Here is a 20,516-nt window from a genome sequence, read left to right on the forward strand (position 1 = left end):
ACAAGCAGGCGAACAGTGAGACATGGTGGACACCTTCAACCTGCGACTATGGTGTCGTGTGTTTACCTGTGTTTATGTTATACAGTCACAACCTACAGTTGCTGATTAGGATCTTTTGATGTATTTTACTATTGTTTCTCTGTTTCTTTCTCACCGTCTCTCTCTCTCACTGTCTGTCAGTGTCTCTGTCTCTCTCCTGTCCACCTTTCTCTGTCTCTCCTGTCCACCTTTCTCTGTCTCTCTGTCTCTCCTGTCCACCTTTCCGTCACGGGCTGTCAGGCAGACTTACCCACCTTCACGTCTTTTCATGCCCACACAACAGTTACACGCTTCTCGCTCCAGCGCCCACCGGCCCAGCCCTCGCGTCTCACATCCGTCTGTTCTCACACTCCCCCCCAACCCCACCTGACCCCTCCCTCCACAGCTTCCACCGCACGACGTTGCGAGCTCCGCCCCCTTTCTCCACACGGCGCACGGCCACGTTGTGACGGCAGGTGTTGATTGGTCGCCGCGGGTCACGTGGCGCGGGAGGGCGCTGCATGGCGGACTGGGAGGCCGGGAGACGGGTAGTGGCGGCGCGGGGTGGCTGTGGAGTGACAGGATCGTAACCAAACATGACGAGGCGCGGACAGCGCACCCGCACGACAGCATCCGTGGCACGGCGAGACGCACGCGCACGCTCCCTCGCGCCGCTTGTGAATGAACGGTGTGGCAGACATCTGTCAGTCAGTTGATGGCCTGCCACTGGGCCCAGGCCGGGTTGCCAGAGGTTAGCGGTGCTACTGGCCTCTCCACAGGGTGAGGAGGTGACACAGGCGCGGGTACTGACCACCAGTTGGCCGCAGATCCCACCCGGAGGTGCGCATCATGACATTACCTGCCATCACCTTCACTCCCCGGGCCGTGCTGCTGACCACGGTGCTTGTTCACACGGAGTGAACTTGTTCCGCCTGGTTAATCCCGGAGTAACAACAAGTCTGTCGGCAGCGAGCCTGTGATACACGACACGTCACACCTGTTATTTTCTGCTACACCACCCGCCACACCTGCTACTTCGTCACCGGCAGTTGTCCGGGTACTGCAGGTAGAGTGCAGCTTTATTGTTGGTTTATTAAACTCCTTGTGGTTTATTGCAAACGCTACCACTGCACTCTGAGTCATTCGTCCTGGATAGTTATTATACTAGGATCGAGTGCAATGGAAAACGGCGAACATCAAATAATCCTCCGACATTTTGAATAAGTGAAAGAACAGACGACTGCACTTGTAGCAGGCACACCTTGATGCAGACAGTTGTAACTCATGGGAGCCTGATACATGCTACAGTTACAGTGAAACATCAAATAAATCATTTAAATGTTTAGTGCCTGGAGATACTTACTATCCATGTGTGGGTGTTGTGTGACTTTGTAGACGGACTTTCTGATGAAGTATTCTTACTTTTTCTGATACCAGGATCGCTTCCAGACGAACCACAAAACTTTCCAGCAAACAATTTGTGATGGATGACTTTCCGACTGTCCCCTGTGTGAACACTTTCTCCCAGCCGTGCTCACAGATGATCGCTTGAAGACTAGTGACAGTGAGCAAGATAAACAGGAAATGGATTGAGAGTGACCAGTGCTGCCGCTTGACCCACCTCATCAATTCCACGGCAAGTGCGTCCCTTCACCTCCACCGCGACCCCCAGCCCTTCAGGCAAGGGAGGCAAAGAGGGGAGGGAACAAGCCGGGGTTTCCGGACACATCAGATGACATCTCAACCACCTCTGCCACCTCTACAACCTCGACAACTACACCAGGTCCGCATGTTGTGTGTGTGCACTGTCTGACATCGCCATGTACATGTTCATGGATCCAGGTGGAATAGCCGGCGGGGCTGGCGGGGCGGATGCCGGGGGAGGAGGAGGGTATCTGAGTGGAGGAGTGTCGATGATGACCGAAGGGTACAAGTCGCCATCCGTCATGCAGGGCATGACGTCACCTGGGCCAGGCGGCCCACGAGGGCCCGTGTTCCAACGCTACGTCATCCCGCCCTCTGACCCCATGTGTTTACCCGCGAGTTCTGCTGGCAACGACCTCAGTCCTGCAGGATGCAAGACGGTGCCAGAGTTCCCGTGGATGAAGGACAAGAAAGCTTCTCGAAAGGACCAGGCGGGGCTGGGACCTGCCAACCACGGTAAGTCTGTCTACTTCTTCATCTCTCGTTTGGATGAGTCTTCTGCTGGATTCTATGTTTTGTTTTTCTCCAGCTTTGCCTTGTCCGACAGTATGAACCTCCTGATGGTTGACAGTGTGGGGTTTATTGTTTACAGTGCAGGTTTTTTTGTTTACGAAACTGAGTTTCAGAAGAAAGCTGTGAGTTCATGTTATGGTTTTGCTATGAAGTAATGAATGTTCCTCGTGTCAGCACGCGCTAAAAGATTATGAAGAAAACTGTTAAAGTAAAAATATAAACAGTGTGACAAACACTCGCATAGAATAAAAAAAGGAAACATCATAGAGAGTGGACTTTATATAAATATCAAGCACTGAGTTAAAATGTAAAATCTTAGCCAGGTAATCCGTTCAGGGTTCAGGATTTCTCATTAACAAACATGGCAAAGTTAACATGACAGTATTCGTGTCTTCCAACACACAGACAGACACACAGACAGACACTTTGTTGCTCATAATACTAATAATAATGTCCACGTATTGTCTTGTCTGTTTACATGTGTCACATTGTCTTATTGTCCAGCACTGTCCGGCAATGTAGGTGTTACAGTCAAAGGTGAGAATGTGTTGTAACATGTTTCACCTCTTGGTGTACAGGACACACCACGTGATCAACAAACAATGTTGACTAGGAACTGTAATGAGGTGTGTCAGTGTGTCAGTCCTGTGACAATATGTGTGATGGCAAGTTTATATGTGACAAATGCAGTCAACTGTTTCCACTTCTTTCGGGATTTGGGGGCTTGACGAGCAATATCAATGTGTATAGATATAGAATGTTACACCTGCAGTCACCTGCTTGATGTCAACAGTGTATCATTTGCTGCTTGCAGTACAATGATGTATATTCATTAAGTATATTGATGATGTATATACAGCAAGTAAAACTCCATTTGATGACTTCTGCCAAATGACATGTCAGCAATGTCTGACTCAGTCATCTTGGTGTTTCATCACACCGAGATAAGATCCCTGACATTCACGCAGAGAAGAAAATGAATTTTCATTCAAAGTATTCAAAGTGTGCGGTCAGTCAGGTGGACGGTCTGTCGGCGGCCCTTGAATCCAAAATAATTTTGTTCTCATGCAAAATACACCGCGAGACACTTAATCACAAGATGCCTTATTATCGCCTAATTTTGAAATAAAATAAATAAAGGTGATAAATCATTAGACTGTTTCTAATGCCATAGTTTCTTTCATAATTTCTTGTTGGCAACTGATTTACATCGCTCATGACTTTTGGGAAGTAAACATCCACACTCGGACCATTGCCATTCGTAAAATATCTGTCGTCCACGAAACGTCTCTCGTTATTTAAAGAAATTAGTTTAAAAAATTTTTTCCGAAGTGTCCATCCAAGTTTTTATGTCATGAAATGTCGACGCCCGAGTGGTTCTTGAACTACGTTTGCGACTGTCGCTGATGTAACAGAAATGCACATCAGTAGGTATTCACCTTCGTACATGGACGTTTCCGAAAATTAATTACTTGGCTGTGGAAGAGAATAAAATATGTTTCCAAACGCTAGCAGCGGAATTAATTGAATACAAACCTGTACACACGCTGAAAGGATCAATCAATCTTATTTACTTGTTATAATAAATATTTAAATGCTTGTCGACAGATGCTTGCCATTAGTTAATTTCATGTTTTATAAATCTCTGTAAATGGTAGAGACGGTTTCTTGAGCAGTAGTCGCTTGACTTCTATATATTTGTGAAAAGGTCGGCTTCATTTTGAGGATTTTTCTCCCCGTTTACAATTTTTTTTTAAATGTTAGCTGCTGCGGCATGTTGTCAACCATGGCGACTCCAACTGTCGCGGGTGACTGCGCGTGCAAACAGCGCTCAGGGCGAGTCGTCACGCATGCGTCACCCACTGCAGTCGTTGTAGTTATTGCAATTATAAACACATCCATCACCACAGCCATGCACACATCAGTCGGTGACAAGACATCTTCCTGAGTCGATGAAACGTGTGTCATCCAGTTCAGTCATTCATATCCACATGTTTCACTGTTGTCATCGACTTCGTGATTTGTGATCCACAGAAGGACAATGACGAGGTTTGTGTTCAGGGGGAGGACACACGCACTGAGAACAGCCGGGGAGGGGGAGTAGCTGGAGGCTGGTGTGATGTAACAGCGTTTACCGATACCCGAGAAGTTGTTTTGGTGGGCAGCTAGAAACAAGGCGTCTATTTGTCTGGCGCAGCTCATTTCAAAATGTTTATAAGGCTAGTTTTACACATTACTGCCGTCTCCTCCAAAAGATCGGCTTATCAGTTGGCAACCAAACCCGGAGGAACTTGCTTGTGTAGGGTGGCTGGGGTAATCCCGCCCTTCATCGCCAGCAGATACCCGTGTTCTTTAAAATCCGCTACAAGTTGCTTTCTGTTTGTCTCCCCTTCACGGGCACCCGGGTCGTGGGTCATCTGTGGCCGTTAGTATAACTTTTCTCTCCTCCTCCTCCTCCTCCTTTCATCCGCCTTTCTCTTTCTGTCTGTCTGTCTGACACGACAGAGAGAAAATGTCTAAACAAGGTCTAACATTCAGAAAGTTTATTCATAACCGACTGGAACATTTCAAACAACGAATATAAAAGCGATTTAAAGAACAGCAGCTCATAACTCAGGAAGTGTGTAACATAGAGTGACAAAAATATTTATATTTTAATTCTTTTCGCCTTTCATTTAAGTACTCAGAATGATATGAAACTAGTCCTGTCATTTCACAAATTAACAGTTCGGGTTCGTATCCATGAAGCAAGTGTACCCAACCTTTTACTCTACCCTGGGTGGGTAGGATACCGCATATAGCTGCTGACACCCTGTAATCATAGGGTGAGGGAATTCAAATTATTTTACATGCCCAACATTTATCAAAGTCGGACCCTGCTGATATTTTTCTGCCAGACGGCGGAGAAAGTTATGAATTCAATTCCAGACAAGCGAACATGGAAGTATTTGGATTTTACAAATAAACTGACAGAGAAAATAGAGCAGAACTGTTGGTACATCGAATTAATAATCTGACAGAAGTAGAAGCAATCAACTAAAATAAAACATCGTATTCAGCGTGAAAGACTTTGGTTTACCTGTCGGTCATTTTGTCTCCAAATTAAAATAGTTTAGTAATTGTGTGTTCTCAGTTCTCGAGGAGAAATCCGCGACTAGCAGTTGAGGTGGCAAAGTGTGTGAAAGTCCATCACTTGGTGAAAATGAAGAAATGTAACTTGCCGCAGACTCCATCTTACTTATTCGACGTTTTGTAATTTCTTGTTTTCGCTGTTGGTTATAGTTTAGGATCGTTTTTTTGGTTCGGAATTCCAGGTATGCCGGTGGGTTAGGTACTTTCAGGGACTGAGCGGTTTATGAATCAGGAATTACTTTGTCTCTCAGATTAACTAACCCAGGTTAGGTTGTTCCCTACACACCTGAGGACAGTTTTACTCAGGGTAAATTGTTGATGTCCACAAAAGCTGCTGGACCTGGACTCGTGCTGACTTATGCTGTGTTTCTGTGGACGATAGAAAGTTATTTACTTTTGGTTTTTTTGTTTGTTTTCTTTTTTTTGTAATGTGTTCAGTGATTTGTTGATGATGAAAATCCGCAGCAAACAAAAAGTCTATTACACCCGACCAGTTAAGGACATTGGATTACTGCCACAAGAAGATTAGGGAATCACCCACACAACCCACCCTGACATACCCGGAATGTTGTGTCTTGTGCACTGTGCATCTCAGGAAAATTTAACAAAGCAGCATGAAACAAGACTTCTATTCATTAAAAGTTTATTGACGTTGTTAATTTTAAACAACGAACGAGCGTTTTATATACAGTAAACCTCAAGCAAAAAAAATTCAAAATTTCAAATATACTCTTGAACATACAAATAGTAAAATGCCTGAAAACAAATCCAGCAAAAAAAAAAAAAAAGTAAGCATGTTGTGCACAAGACTTCTGTAGAACAACCCACGGTCCACGGTCTACAGTCTACAGTCCACAGTCCACAGTCCACAGTCCACAGCCCACAGTCCACTCAAGCAGACAATGTTTCCCGGTCATCACGACTGGCACCGACAGTCATCGCCGGCGATAAGAGGACGAACCCGAGGGCATGTGAGGGCAAGTCCGTTAATTTATTGGCACCACGTGCAGATTGTGTTACTGGCAGATCGAAACTCTGGCATCCGACATCTTCTGCAAGTGGGCGCTAGACGGTTTGTCCTGACAGGTCCCCCAGAGCATCTGGCCGCTGCCTCCTGAGCTGAGTGTGGCCACGTCACAGTTACATACGGGTGTTTAGCAGTCTACATACGTGGTCTTCATACTGTCGTTAATACTACAAGAGATTTTGTCATCAGATACTGTATAAATATATATGACTGTGTGTGTTGTGTGAGAGAGAGAGAGGAGGTGTTTTCAGTGTCGGCATGAGTGCAGAAAGTCGGCTTGCTGGGTACTTGTAACGGGTAGGTGCACTAAAGTGAGGGGATTGGCCCTGGGTGCTGTTTATTTTACAGTCGCGACAGTAAACCTTATCTTCAAAGACCTTACAGCATGTGTAACGGTTACATCAGCGCCGACTGCGACTACTGGACAGTTCAACTACACCGCTCACCACGATAAGAAACAGTGAACAGTGTGTGTGTGTGTTTGTTTGTGTGTGTTTGTGTGTGTGTGTGTGTGTGTGTTTGTGTGTGTTTGTTTGTGTGTGTTTGTGTGTGTGTTTGTTTGTGTGTTTGTTTGTGTGTGTTTGTTTGTGTGTGTTTGTGTGTGTGTGTGTGATGTCAGGCATCTTCAGTGCTAGCATTCTGAACGTCACTGGACACATTCCCTCCAGAAAAACAACACACTGAAAATAAATAAAGTCCTTCAACAGGCAGATAAAAAAAGAACATTTCTGATAGTAGTTGCTGCTTTGACACGTCGGAGTTGAACCCTGACGTTTCGCTTGTGTGTACTGTGTAAATGTAAGTTGTTTACAGATTTAAACAGAAGTAAACAATGTCGATGGCCAATTGTGTACACCTCTGGAATCTGAAGCTGGCATTACTATCGCCAATGCCTAACATTGATACGGTCCTGACAGAATCCCTTTATTTATTTATTTGGAAGCTCTCCTTGTCCTGACCATGTTCCATCCCGGGTAGGTGTGTGGGTGTGCTTGTCACGAGGCCCTCGTCTCGCGGTCAGTGAATGTTCGCTCGTGGCTTGCTGGCCTGGTGGCCTGGATCATCAGCTTCTAAAGTTGTTTGTCTTCCACACCACCGACACTGTCAACAACAGGCTTGCACTTTCCCGCATGCTGGCATTGTTTATATCCCCTTCTTTTTATTTTTCTTGGCCGATGAAAAGAAAGATTATTTCTTGTGCTGTCTTCTGAAATATCAGCCTGCCCACAGGTCGTAGTTTCACGGGTGGGGGGCCACATACGTGCGTGTGGGTGTGCGGGGTGCGGGTAGGTAGACGTAGTACACGAGAAGTCAGGAGGGAAGGCTGTCAGTGTTATTGTAGACTGACATGGAGGACGCAGGGAAGATGGGGGTAGGGCGGGTGGAGGCAGGGGCTGGTGTACAAACCATCAAGGGAACTCACCTTGGTTGCTATAGTGAAGGGAGGATGGGGTCTGGAGCTGTTGTGGTCTCCACAGGACTTGGGGAGGGTGAAGGGCAGCGATGGTGACGAGGATGGCGATGGCGGGCGATGCAGACTTCTCTGTCATCCATGTGTCGGTGTTTATGGTGCACGAGACTGACTCCAGAAAACCCTTTGTGCATTACAATGGCGTCTTCGTGAAACTTGAAGACATCGTCACCAGTTCTAAACACTTCCACCTCAGGTAATTAGCACCTTGCACACAAGTACATCTAGTTCATCTCTCGTCACCTGTGTGTGAAAGGTGTGGCTGTCTGCGTGCGTGTGTGAACAGTGCTACTATTCACCTGTGTGTGTCCTTTGTTTCCTCAAGTATTCGGCGACGAGGAGCCGATGTCTGCATGAACTACAGCATCGCAATCGCGACTGTTTCTGGGATAGTGTAACAGAGAGACAGCTGCCGGGTACATCTGAGGTCTGAGACCTGACGACAAGCCTCCAACAACCCACAGTTTATGTCTTCTGCCAGTTGGCTTATGTTACCATATTTTCAACTGTTCACTTATCTCATTTTGCCGTCACACCTGTCACATCACTGCGAGTAACATAAAATAAAGTAAGATGCGCCATTTACGTGGCCAGCCACCGAGCCAGCCACAGAGCCAGCCACAGAGCCAGCCACGCCATCTGGCCACAGGAAACGAGCGAAAAATTGGCGCCATGAAGCGGGTGCACGTTACTTCTACAAGGTTCTCGCGTGACGTTGTCGGTAATGTACCCGCGCATTTTGTGGCCGTTTAATGCGGTTGGTGGATGGTTGATAGGTGTAGTGTACTGGGAAATTAAAAACGGCGTTTATTTTCACTTTCCTCGAACATTCATCGACATACAGGGTCCCAAGGTGTACCTTCCCACCTTACCACAGGTGAGGTGAGCCGTGCAATGCGCCGTGACGCGAGACCTGCAGTGTTGTGACGTCACGGAGGCCGTTTTGCGCATCAACGTCAACTGCGCACTACGTCCTCCTCCTCCCGTGCACGCCAGCAACCCGTGTACCCACCGTCCTACCCCGGTCTGACAAGGGCAGGGTGTAGAGACGAGACAAGCCTGCATCTGGAGCTCGTGGTGTTAGTGTCCTACATTCACTCATGTGTGCCAACTGCCACACCACAGTTTTTTTTTTCTTCTTTTTTCGCAGCTTGTAGGTGGCAGCACATCCGTTAGGTCTGGAGCATTTCCATGAGTCTCAGTCATTGTTGGGGGAGAAAAGCGGTCTGACAGCCTCTGGACTGTGAAAGGCTTGACATGCAGGAGTGTCTTCACCTGACTAATGAACACTGGAGAGAACGGCTTGACTTTCCGCCTGACATCGTCAGGTTCACTTCCCATTCAAGTCGCATTCAGCGAAAAGTACGAATGTCGGCGGTCCTCTAGAATATCAGGCCGCAGTGTCGCTCACGGATATATATGACAAATATTTTTTAGTGTGGCATTGTTTACATTGCTTCCCATTGAAATCGTTGAAGGAAAAGGTACAACGTTGACGGTCTTCTGAAATATCATGCCACAGTGTCGCGCACGGGTACGTATGACAAACAGTCGGGTGTCAATACCCGAGGTTAGCGGCACTCGACAGTCGGCGAGTGAGAAAAGGGCATGAGCGCCGTTATGGCAAACGGTCCGTGCTCAAAATCACATTTATTAACTATCTGAACATGTTTGGAAACTCACAGTGACAACAAACAATCATATTTATTTTACAGACACCCACCGGCTAACCAACTTCTGAGTCGCAGACATCTGTACTAGCGACTGAGGTGCCACAAGGTTTATTCATTTACTCACAGTAAGAATGTGAGTTAGAGGGTCTAAGGAAGGTGCATGTCTCGTAATCTGGGGACAACCTGTATTTCTGAAAAATTGCAAGATACCTGTTACAAACCTGAGACTAGCTTGTGTAGCCGTTACACCCACCTTCACATTTAATGCCCCACGTTCGTCGTTCGTTCAGTTTCCTGCTTACAGGAATAGTTCGGGAACAACAACGGAAACATGTTCAGAAACTATGATAGCTGTGTACAACTACTATGCTTTGAAATAAGTTCTCGGTAACCTTTAACTACTTACTAACCGTTAAAGAAGTTCTCACTAGCCTTTCACAGTCCTCCACAGTCTATCAACAGTTTCCCTCCACACTGCGACTACCTCCATCGTTTGTAACGGCCTCCAAGGTGACAACAGTGTTAACAACAAATGAAGCTAGTTACTGCCTGAAGTCAAGAAGGACTTGATGACCTGTAGTGGCAGCTCATCAGTGGCGTAGGAAGATGTTCGGCGTTGGGGGGGCAACACCCTGCTGACAGTGAACGGCGTTCGCACTCGCACATTACGTAAAAAAGGATGGGGGGGGGGACTGCACGCACGCACGTACACAGTGGTAGCATCACAACACGCTGCTTTATTGTTAAAAGGCAAAGCAGCATTAAATAAGAAAAAACAAATTAAAGAATGACTCCCCGGCTAACGCATTCACAAGAAATGTGATAAACGTTATAATCATATAAATCATATTAATCAAGGTTGGCAAGTCAGTGTGCCAAAAAAACTGCGTCTTCGGTGATTTCTATTAATGAACTCCATTGCAATCTCGTCCAGATTAAGCAGATCAACCCTCTCTTTAAATACATGCATAATGAGACAGTTATTCAAGCGCGTTTGTGTCATGGAACTTCTCAGGTATGTTTTTGTTCGTTTTAAGGCAGAAAAAACTGCGTTCTGCATACTGGCCAGGGTAGCCATCGGGTGGAAAGACAAAGGTAAAGATTAATTAAGCCTACTCACCCAACGGCTCGTGACACGCTTTGTTCTATCTCACAACAAACGCGGGGAAAATACGCTGGTTGCTGGAACCCTCTTCTAGACACCACGCCAGTTCCAGCGACAGTCCACACAGCACGTGGCAAACCCCCGACTACTCCCAGAGACGGGCACAGGTCTCTCCACCACCGCAAAAACTCCTCTTCCGCCCCGCCGTCTCCCCAGTCCTGTGTGGCAGGTTTCTATAGGCTTCGAGAAACCTCCAGAACCTTTCCCTACCCACAGGGACCAGCGTCCGCGAGATAATCCACGTTACAAAGAGACACAGCCCTATACCTGAACTTGGTGTCCGCACACCCTGGGAAAATAGCCCCATCCACCCCAAAGAGAATCAAAGAGACCAGAGAGGAAGGGACGCAAGGCTACCGTATAATTAAGGGCCATAAACTGGCCAGACCACCGTGGCCAGGGGACGAAACTAGGGTGGGAATGGCCGCAGGGCCACCCCTTCCTCGCTCCGCTACCCGACGGTGCTGAGCCAGCGATGCGACACGTTCTATGGCCATCTACCAAAACACGGACACATATATACAAACCAAACAGTATAACACAGATAACTTATGTTGAGTACCAGCCACAGTCGTTGATGATAAAAGAGTGAGTGCCCTTGTGTAGTTTTAGAAATGTTACTTATGCACTTCCCCTGAGTCGTAGATTGCAATAATACCAGTCTCTCTGTCTCTAAAGAAAACTACCAATATAGGGACTCAGAGTCTTTGCCTTACTTAGGTGAAGTCAAAGCCGTCAATTCGCACTAAACCGTTGGTGTCTAGTAAGATGGAAGTCCTCGTGCTTCGCTAGCTTTTCACAAAGTGTAAGGGTTCCTGTCTGATTGCAAGACTGGGTAATTTGTATTGGTATGCAACTAATTCGTTACTGGCTTTCTGTGTTCCCCATGACCAGTGCGGCCCTATGGTTGTAAGCGATAGCAGATAAATTTAGGGTGACAGCGAGTGGGTGGGGATGTTTGATGTTGGTCAAAGGAAAACCGCCAAGAAAAGGCGTCGCATTATGGGGGAGGGGGAGGGAGACCACACTCGATGTACCGATGTACTGTCCGGCTGCTTTCTTCGCTCAGGCTTCAACACAGCCTGCAATTAGCATGGCAAACAATACCAACGGACTGTCCCCGATCTGATCGTCAGAGGTGTTAGAGCCTCCACTTGCCTCAGGGCCCGCTTTTGTGACGGTGATGACCGTCTCCTCTCTACGTCCCCCTACCTTTCTTCAGTTCTTTGCTCTTTGTGAGAATTACGTCTCAAATATTGGGGGGGCAAAAGGATATTCCTGCCCCCCCTGTATTTTCCTTGGAGGGGCGGCTGCCCCCGCTGCCCCCCTGGTTCCTACGCCACTGCTCATCACTCATTAGGTCATGGCCGTTGATGTAGAAGTTTGATGTCGTTGTGTATGTTAGTGGTGGTGGTAGAACCTCACTTCCGGTGGCTAAATGCAACTTTTTAACAATCACCTTACTCCCCCTCCCACACCAGCACTATGTCAGCAACACTATGTCAGGTACAATATGTCAGCAGCACCGTTAATTGTAAACAACAACAGTTAGATGTGCGTAAGAGGCGATGAAGCAGCGCAGCCGACACGCCGGATGTGACGTCACTAGGTTACCAACAAGCCGCGGTGTAGTCCAGCTCCGTCAGTCAGTGTGTCCGTGGTGTAACGTGTCATGTCACCTGTAGGTGTGTGTCACAGCATGTCACCAGTCACTTCACTGTAACCACTACAAACCTATTTCCAGTCTCAGTGCGGGTGGCGAGCCTCAGGTCCGGAGGTTCGAGACCGGGTGTAGCAGGGACTTTGTACTTCTCTATAAAGCGGCGCTACACACCTGCCGCTGTGCTCCTTCATGTTGTCCGCTGTGCACATGTTGTTACTGTTTCTGTCTGATGTGACAGAGTGTCAATAAGCCGCAAAAACATCAACAGCCGCGCGAGCAACACCATGCTCGCATTGGAACCTTCGTCTTTATCGGCTCAAAGAAAGTCAATAAAATCAATGGCCTTTCCTGTTTTCCCACGAGTACCTGGCTGGCTGGCTGGCTGGCTGGCTGGCTGGCTGGCCGGCAGGCTTGTTGGTTATGTGTGTCAGCTTTTTGTTGTTGATTTTTTTTTCCCCGTCGTAGTTTCTGGCTGTATCAAATATTTTCTTTCTTCGGAAACAAAACAAATTATTTTATAAAAGGCATGTCAGACAAACTATTATCACAAAATTTAAAACACTTTGACACGAGACTGAATTACTGCTTTAGGAGTCCAATATAAAAATAAAGATCATTAAAATACTTGCAAATATAATTTTAAATGAAGAAATTTCTGAATGACAAAAGTTCAAGAAACTTTCCTGCAGCTGTTGCTCGTTACAAATATTTTGTTTCAATTACATTTGACAGATAAGTTTTTCATCAGATACACAAACATTGTTCACTAAGGGCCCAGTCGTCCATGTAAGTCAAGTTTACTTAAAATTTACAGGTAACCTCATCATTATCGTACACACACACACACAGTTTCCTAAAATGTTTCCTGGGATTCCTTCCTTCAGCCTTATAATTGTAGATACATATAAATACAAAAATTAATCAGAATCCGATGTTACTCAAGATGATTGTAATACAGCAAAGTAACAAACAATATACAGCGCACTGAGCTTGTCTTCACACGGAAAATGTGCTTTGAAATTATTATTATTATTATTATTATTATTATTATTATTATTATTATTATTATTATTATTATTATTTAAAAAACAGTGTTCGCCTAGTGAACCTCTTAGTCACGACAAGCAGTCATGTCACAAAAACTTAATTATTAGATAATTATGCGTATTTAATACTTTACGTGAAAATCGCTATTTGTGTGTGCATTATGTGTGCTTAATTATATCACTCACACTCACTCACACACAGAGTGAGAGAGAGGACTTGTCTAGCATAATTATAGGCGGACACGGGTAGGCGGGTGGGGAGGGTTCGGTGGGTGGGTAGGTGGGCATACACTGTAGGTATGTGCGATAATGTCGATACTTATGGTCAATTGTTGGCTGTTAAGGGAGGAAACAGTTTGTTTGAGACACTCATAAACCACCGGACACAAAAGGTGACACTGGGCCGCGACCGGCGTCAGATGACAGGTGAGAGAAATACTGGGGACACCGTGTAGACATGATGCTCTCTCTCTCTGGGGGCCACCTCCCCGCTGACTGCTTGTGTATCCCCCCACACCCACACCTTATTTTTTACATCTTGTCTGAAAACTCTTTCTTTCTTGCGTTCACACACACACACAAACAAGTAAAGTCTGTGGCTAGAGCTCGCCCGGTATTTCCGCCAGAGGGAGGGTGGGATTTGAACCCCACTGGCCCCCGTAGGACGGAGGACAAACGTGTCAACGGCAGGTACTGCCATGTCCTCAGTCCGTGTGCATGCTGTACATTGAGTGTACAAGGGTAGCTCCCCATGTCCGACATCTGTCCTGTCCCTGTCTTCGTGTCGACTGTTAGCAGTCAGTCCGTGCGTGCGTCCGTGTGTGTGTGCTTTCCCCCATTGGGGCTTGCAGTAACTGCGTGCTTGTCGCAAGATGTGAGATTAACGACACCTGAAGCTGGAGATTACTGTTAATGCCAGAGTGCAAACCAACCCTGAGCGAACTAGTGTCTCGATGATCTTGAAGACCTGATTATTGCGTTTGTGTTTTCACTGAACTGTCCTGTCACATCAGGACACTGGTGTCATCAGCGAAGAGAAAGAGAGAGATGTTACAATGGAAAGTAGCTTTGAATTTTGTTTAGAAAAGCCAATAATAAGAAGAAAACATTTACAGCATTACTCCTTACACCAATCAACATCGTTGTCAATGTTGTGACTAAACACGTGACTAGTCGGCCTGCTTGTCCTCCTCAACAGGTTTATGACACACTCCATCCTTTTGCTTGTCACCTGCTTCTTTGTGTCTTCTGTGTTTATCTTTTATTCCTTGTTCATCCTTTGAACTCTGTCCATGCCTCCTACTTGTGTAAAGTGTTGAGAGCTCTTTCCTTCGTGAGCGTGAATATGCGCTATATAAATCACACATTATTATTGTTATCACCATCATCATCCATCAGCATCATCATATTTCACTCGCATAGTCAATATGTTCACAATGCTTTTTCGGGATATAGTTTGTGTGGACTACACCAAGGGCTCAGACCGTTAAAAGCACCGGATTATTGTAGTTTTTTCTAGAACATATCGCCATTTGTCTGACGAGGATGTGGAGCCGAGTGAGTGAACTCACCAAAGATCCAAGCTGACGATTCAAAGAGACTGAGGGCGGATCAGGTGTTGCTATAAAGGTGTATCGCTCTGTGATACATCCTCCCTGTCCTGGCCTGCGTGCTTCAATCCCTGCACCCAATATCCACCCCAGCATCCGGTGTCAATGCCGGGTAACTGGAGGACCGTGGACAAACCTCAAGTCCACGTGGTGTTTAGAACCTACCCGGGTTAGCCAGCACTCGTCTCTCTCTGTCCTGACCTGGCCAGGTATCTTGTGATGTCGGTGTAGAACCTCGGGGATCGTATTGGATGGTTGACAGATCGAGTGTTGCGCGTATGTGCGTAACTTCCGGTGACGTAACTTTGAAACCGGAAACCTGTAGCTACTGTTACTTACTAACGTGTTTCTCTGAGTGCTGACCAAGGGAGATGGTTGTGTGGGTCAGGGGGTGATCAGGGGAGTGCACTAGTACACGTGTACCCCCACCTCCCTCTTTCTCCACCCTGTCCGTCTCTTAACATGTTCTGTTGTACAACGCCGGCACAACCAACATACAAACAAAACAGACAGGAGTGCGACATACACAACACAAATAAACATACACATAACACATCTACACATAGCACACATAGCACAACGCACATAGCACAAGTACACCCATGCACAAATATGCATCCACCCAGCACGATACACATACACACCACACATATGAATAGGATGGGAAAACTAAAATACCTGGAGAAAACCTTTCCCTATACCCCTCTTCACCTCCTTCCCTCGCTGCTACTTTCCTCTCTCACTCGCCCTCTCTCTCTCTCGCTCTCACACGCACGTACCCAGTCACACACCCTCCCACACACCCACCGGGTGACAGGGAGCAAAGGGGAAAGATTGGAGGGAAGGAGCATGGACTGAGGAAGATGAGGATCTGATCGACTGTTTTTGTTTGTTTTGTGTGATTTTTGCTGACGTGTACATGGCGGTTGGCTACCCGATACCTGCTTGTTGTCTGTAAGAACACTCTCGTGTTGTTTGGGACAAAATGTCGCGGAAACTTGAGATACCACTCTCTTTGTGTGTGAGGGAGGTGTAATGTGAGCAGACAACAGGTTTGTGTCAGCCATGCTTGCAACACAACACAAACGACAGTCGGCCTTCAGGTCTTGAGTTTTTACATTTGTACTCCAGTAGTCTCCACCCGCAAGTTTGGTGGCGGGTACAAACTTTGATAATATGAATCCTAGGAGATAACAGAGGCTGCGTCACGCACACACACACCAACACACATCTTTCTCTCACACACACGCACGCACACATACACACCAACACACACACATCTCTCTCTCACACACACACACAAGACGCCCCAGACAAGACTTACAAACAAGTGACTGTGGTTACCTGCCCCTGAGGATGGAACGGTTGACTGTCGAATTCGGAAGGCGGACGAATTTATTTTTTCTACTTCAAGGAACAGATTGGAAAACAAGAATTAATATCTTTGACTTCTACAACGAAGTACTATCACCTTTGACTTTTGACTTGAGGTGACCAGGCTGCAGTGGGAGAAGCACGTGCTTTATTTTATAGAATAGAGACTAATTTCTTGTGGAGGGGGATGTTCTGGAGATTATTTGCAATTATTTTCCATTCCCTTCCACCACTATCGCTTGAAGTGACATTTTGAAAATACGAAGTGCGATATGACAGCATGGAAAGGTGCGGGGCTCGTATTCCAAGATGGCCGGTCTGTTTACTGCTGCCATTTGAACCAAAGTCTGGCACCAAGTCTTGTGATGTCTGTAAGTCCAACACACAGTGTGACATCAGTGTAGAACCTCACCTGGTGCCATACCTCCACAGCTGTGACAGACGTCAGGTAACACTTTCTGCTTGTCTACAGGAGCCTGCTGTTACAAACATCGGTTTGACAAGAAAATACTGTGAATAAGCAACAATGGATACACGGAGAGAGAGAGAGAGGCAATGTAGTGTATATAGACAATGTAGACAGTGAATATGGCCAGCGTATGTAGGATATGTAGTCTATACAATGTATGCAAACTTATTTGTGTGTACTTGTGATTTGTTTTCACGTCAAGTGAAGAAGACGAAGAAGATAGAGGAGTAGGAGGGAGAGAGAGGGAGGGAGAAGGAGCCGGAAGTCTGAAGAGCGATGTATTGAACACGGCAACAGCCGGAAAACCAGTCCCGCTGTTTGTGACTTCTCATCCCACAGAGTCCGTGTGAACCACCCGGATGTTGCCGCTAGTCACACACACACACACATGTACACACACACACACACACACACACACACCACACACACACGTACACACAAGCGCGCGCACACATACACACACACACGCATGTACACGCTGTCTGTACAGATCAATGGACGGACAGAAGAACAGAAGAGTGGATGACTGTAAAGTGGATGCTAAATGAAGATCAAACCACGTGACTACAAGACAGGACCTGCCCTGTGCTGACGTGGGGTCAGAGACTGTGCCCCACCCTCGTACCCCTGGTGGCGGGGTTTAGCCTGCGTGCACTCGTCACCACACGGAGGGCACCGCGGTCAGCGCCTCATCCTCCGGGAAATCCCTCGGTGGGGGACAGTGGCATGCCCCGGGGGTTAATCTGGTCACCCGGCCCCCCTGCCCTGCCCTCTGGCGGTCAACGCCTTGTAGATGTCAAGGTCACAGGATATTGTTTTTTGCTCCACGTCAACAAATGAAGTGTGGCACAGCTTGTTGTGTCTGATGTTGCATGTTTATTTCTACTCCGAGCTTCGAGTTGCCGTGAAGATGACTGCTGCTGGACATGATGGGGAGGATGTGTATATTGTGTAACACTGGGTAGCAGCAGCACACGAGGTTTGTAGTCCCCACGCAGGACACATCTGCATCAGAAAATAAGTTGAGTAAAATATTTTATTAGAAACCTAAAGAACAGTTTTTCCGCTTTTGTTTTGTTCTTACTCACCCCTGACTACGGTCACACTGGAGGCGTCAACATGTGAACATGAAAACAAGTGAACAGTTGGGAAAGACCGGTGAAGCAGCCGACATCAACTGTCACTGGCTCACCAACCGTTAGACAAAGTCTTCACCCGGACACAAACCGTCGACAGGAAATAGCAGGGTGCACAACTGTGAGAAGCCAGTCCAGGTACAGGGGGTGACAGGGGGAGGGGCAGGCCACAGTCACTTTCTAAACTCGTGGGAGGCTAGACGAGGATGGGGCTGGGGTGGGGGGCTAGGTGAGGAGGGAGAGCAGTGAGAACAGGTTGTGACGGCCCCTGACTTCCTGCGCTCGTCTTGTCGAGAAACTTGTGTAAAGCACAAAATTCCAGCTTACTCGTTGGGAACATGTGTCCCAAGATGTCGCCCTCGCTGTTCACGGAATGTCTGCAAACCTCTTGGCAAACCGGCAGCCTGAAGACAGACCTTCCAAAGGTGACAGACTATTTGGACATCTTAGTTCTCCTCCTCACTGGCAGTCCGTAGCATTGTGACAAGTGATCGTGGTGTGTACGTGACTATCACTTTCTGTTGGCGCCTGTGTCAACTGTCGGCTCATCGCTCCTCTCCGCACTTTGCGGTCTGATTCGCTTCCCAGTCAATCGATGGAACGAGACCTCAGCCACGAATACGCCTTGCTGATGGGGCTGATGGGGCTGATGGGGCTGATATGGAAGTGATGCTATCTCCACACAGTCCACGTGTGTTGTCTAGGAGACGCAGTTGTACCTGACAGTGTGGATGAACACGTAAGCGGCCATGACTGTCACCTGGACAGGATGGTGTAGCCCCTGACAACAGTTGACTTCGTGTCGATTGGACCTTTGGGTAGGACTGGCCGAGTAGCCTGTAACTTGAAGTGTGATTGGTTGACTGCCATGTCTTTTGATTGGACCAAACCTCATTCACCACAATTCCAGCTTGTCCTCTGTCCAAAGGACCGATTTAAAAAAAATTTTCTTTGAGTTTGAAAGTACTTTATAAATATGTCTGCCACTTTTGACACAAAAGCTATGGTTGTCAGCATTTGTCAAGATACTAAATCGTCCATGTTTATCTACATCGTGGCTAAGCCGCCTGCACTTGCCGACAGAATCAATGGTAGAACACCTTCCATTGAAAACATTCGCTGAATCCCGAATTCCTTTAAAGAACTAAGATAGGTAGGTGCTACCTACCTTTGTCAAACGACTCCACACCAAGTCAGCTCCATTTGTCAAAGAACTTTCGCCATTTGTCAGATGACTCAACGCTGCATCGCCCACAGATAATAAATGGCTAATGAGAGAGTTGTGTCGATCGCAGACTATCGATCACCTGTAGTTTGTTTCTTTCCATTGCAGTCGTTGACGAGTGAAACAAGGGTTAAATGTTGGAGGAGCTTTCACGCCTGACTAAGATCAAACACACCGCCCGTACACTGCTTCATTTCCGAGATAGCAATGACACGAGGAAACAGGGTAGCAGCCCCTGTTGGCGACCCCTGTTAGCGACCCCCGTGGGATTACATTCCTCCTATCTTAAATGCAATCCCGGAGCCGAAACCCAACACTGTCCGCGAGGTTTGAGAATGCCGCCAAAAGCCCCGCACCACCCTCTGTAGGAACAGAGAGAAAGACAGAACAGTGAAATGTAGAAGGGGGAGGGATAGTGGCGGTTGACAAAATGCGAGCGGTGTTTGTTGGCGCTCTCATCTGCACCATCTCCGCCATGGGCCTGCTGCTGGGGCTGACGATGTGGCAGCAACAAGGGAGAGAAGGCAGCCTCCTGCCCGGGTGGTTTGATCGTTGAGTGCCAAGAGACGTACTCGGAAATTGGGACAACTCGACCACTAATGGCGCGAACGTGACTTGCCTTCACTGGGCGGGTGGACAGGAGTCAGTGAAAGAGAAGTGAGTCTAGTGGGGAGAGGGGGGAGCTTCGAACTAGGATCCTATTACCTTCGGAACTAAAAGTCTCTCTTTGTCTGTCCGTCTCTCTCTCTTTCTTATTCAATCGCTCTTTTTCTAGAGTTTTATCTTCGTTTTCTTCCCTTCTCTTACTTTTTTCCACGCGCTTTGTCGCTCTCTCTCTCTCTCTCCCACACACGCACACTTTTTTTTTCTTTTTCTCTTTCTCTCATCGGCATTGGCTGGCCGGCTCTTTGTGTAACCCCCTTGCCGTCTCGTGTCGTAATAGTCATTCGTGCTCAATCAAGCGGATCAGGAGCACGCAACTCGCTTACACGTTCCTTTCAAATCCTTTTGCGTGGAAGAAATTCCGCTTAAATGATTTTGCCAGGTATTTGATACGGGTACATTTTTGTGAGTTTTTTCCCGATTTATGTGTATGGGGGTCTGAGTCAGTCCATTGGTTAGTGCAAAGCGCGGTCAGCCGAGAGAGAGAGAGGGAGGGGTACCTGAATGCAGAGAAGGGGGAGAGTTCTTGTCCTTGCTGGCGGATACCAATAGAAAATATTGTTGTAAATGTCAATACTCGTCCTTCTCTCCTCTCATCTGTTCACGTTCCGCGCTGGCTCGTACGCC

The 20,516-nt window shown here is 47.1% G+C and overlaps 1 protein-coding gene across 1 annotated transcript in view; it reads left to right on the forward strand.

Annotated features, from left to right (window-relative positions):
- The first annotated feature begins 337 nt into the window (after positions 1-337).
- LOC112557372 (homeobox protein Hox-A2-like) overlaps positions 338-20,516 on the forward strand; it is a 28,886-nt gene continuing 8,707 nt past the window's right edge. Inside the window, exons 1-2 of the mRNA XM_025227176.1 lie at positions 338-1,084; positions 1,456-2,178. Coding sequence (XP_025082961.1) covers positions 1,839-2,178 — 340 coding nt within the window. The 5' untranslated portion in view covers positions 338-1,084; positions 1,456-1,838. The remainder of the gene's footprint in view (positions 1,085-1,455; positions 2,179-20,516) is intronic.

The sequence above is a fragment of the Pomacea canaliculata genome, linkage group LG2, assembly GCF_003073045.1.
Source record: "Pomacea canaliculata isolate SZHN2017 linkage group LG2, ASM307304v1, whole genome shotgun sequence".
NCBI classification, from domain to species: Eukaryota; Metazoa; Mollusca; class Gastropoda; order Architaenioglossa; family Ampullariidae; genus Pomacea; species Pomacea canaliculata.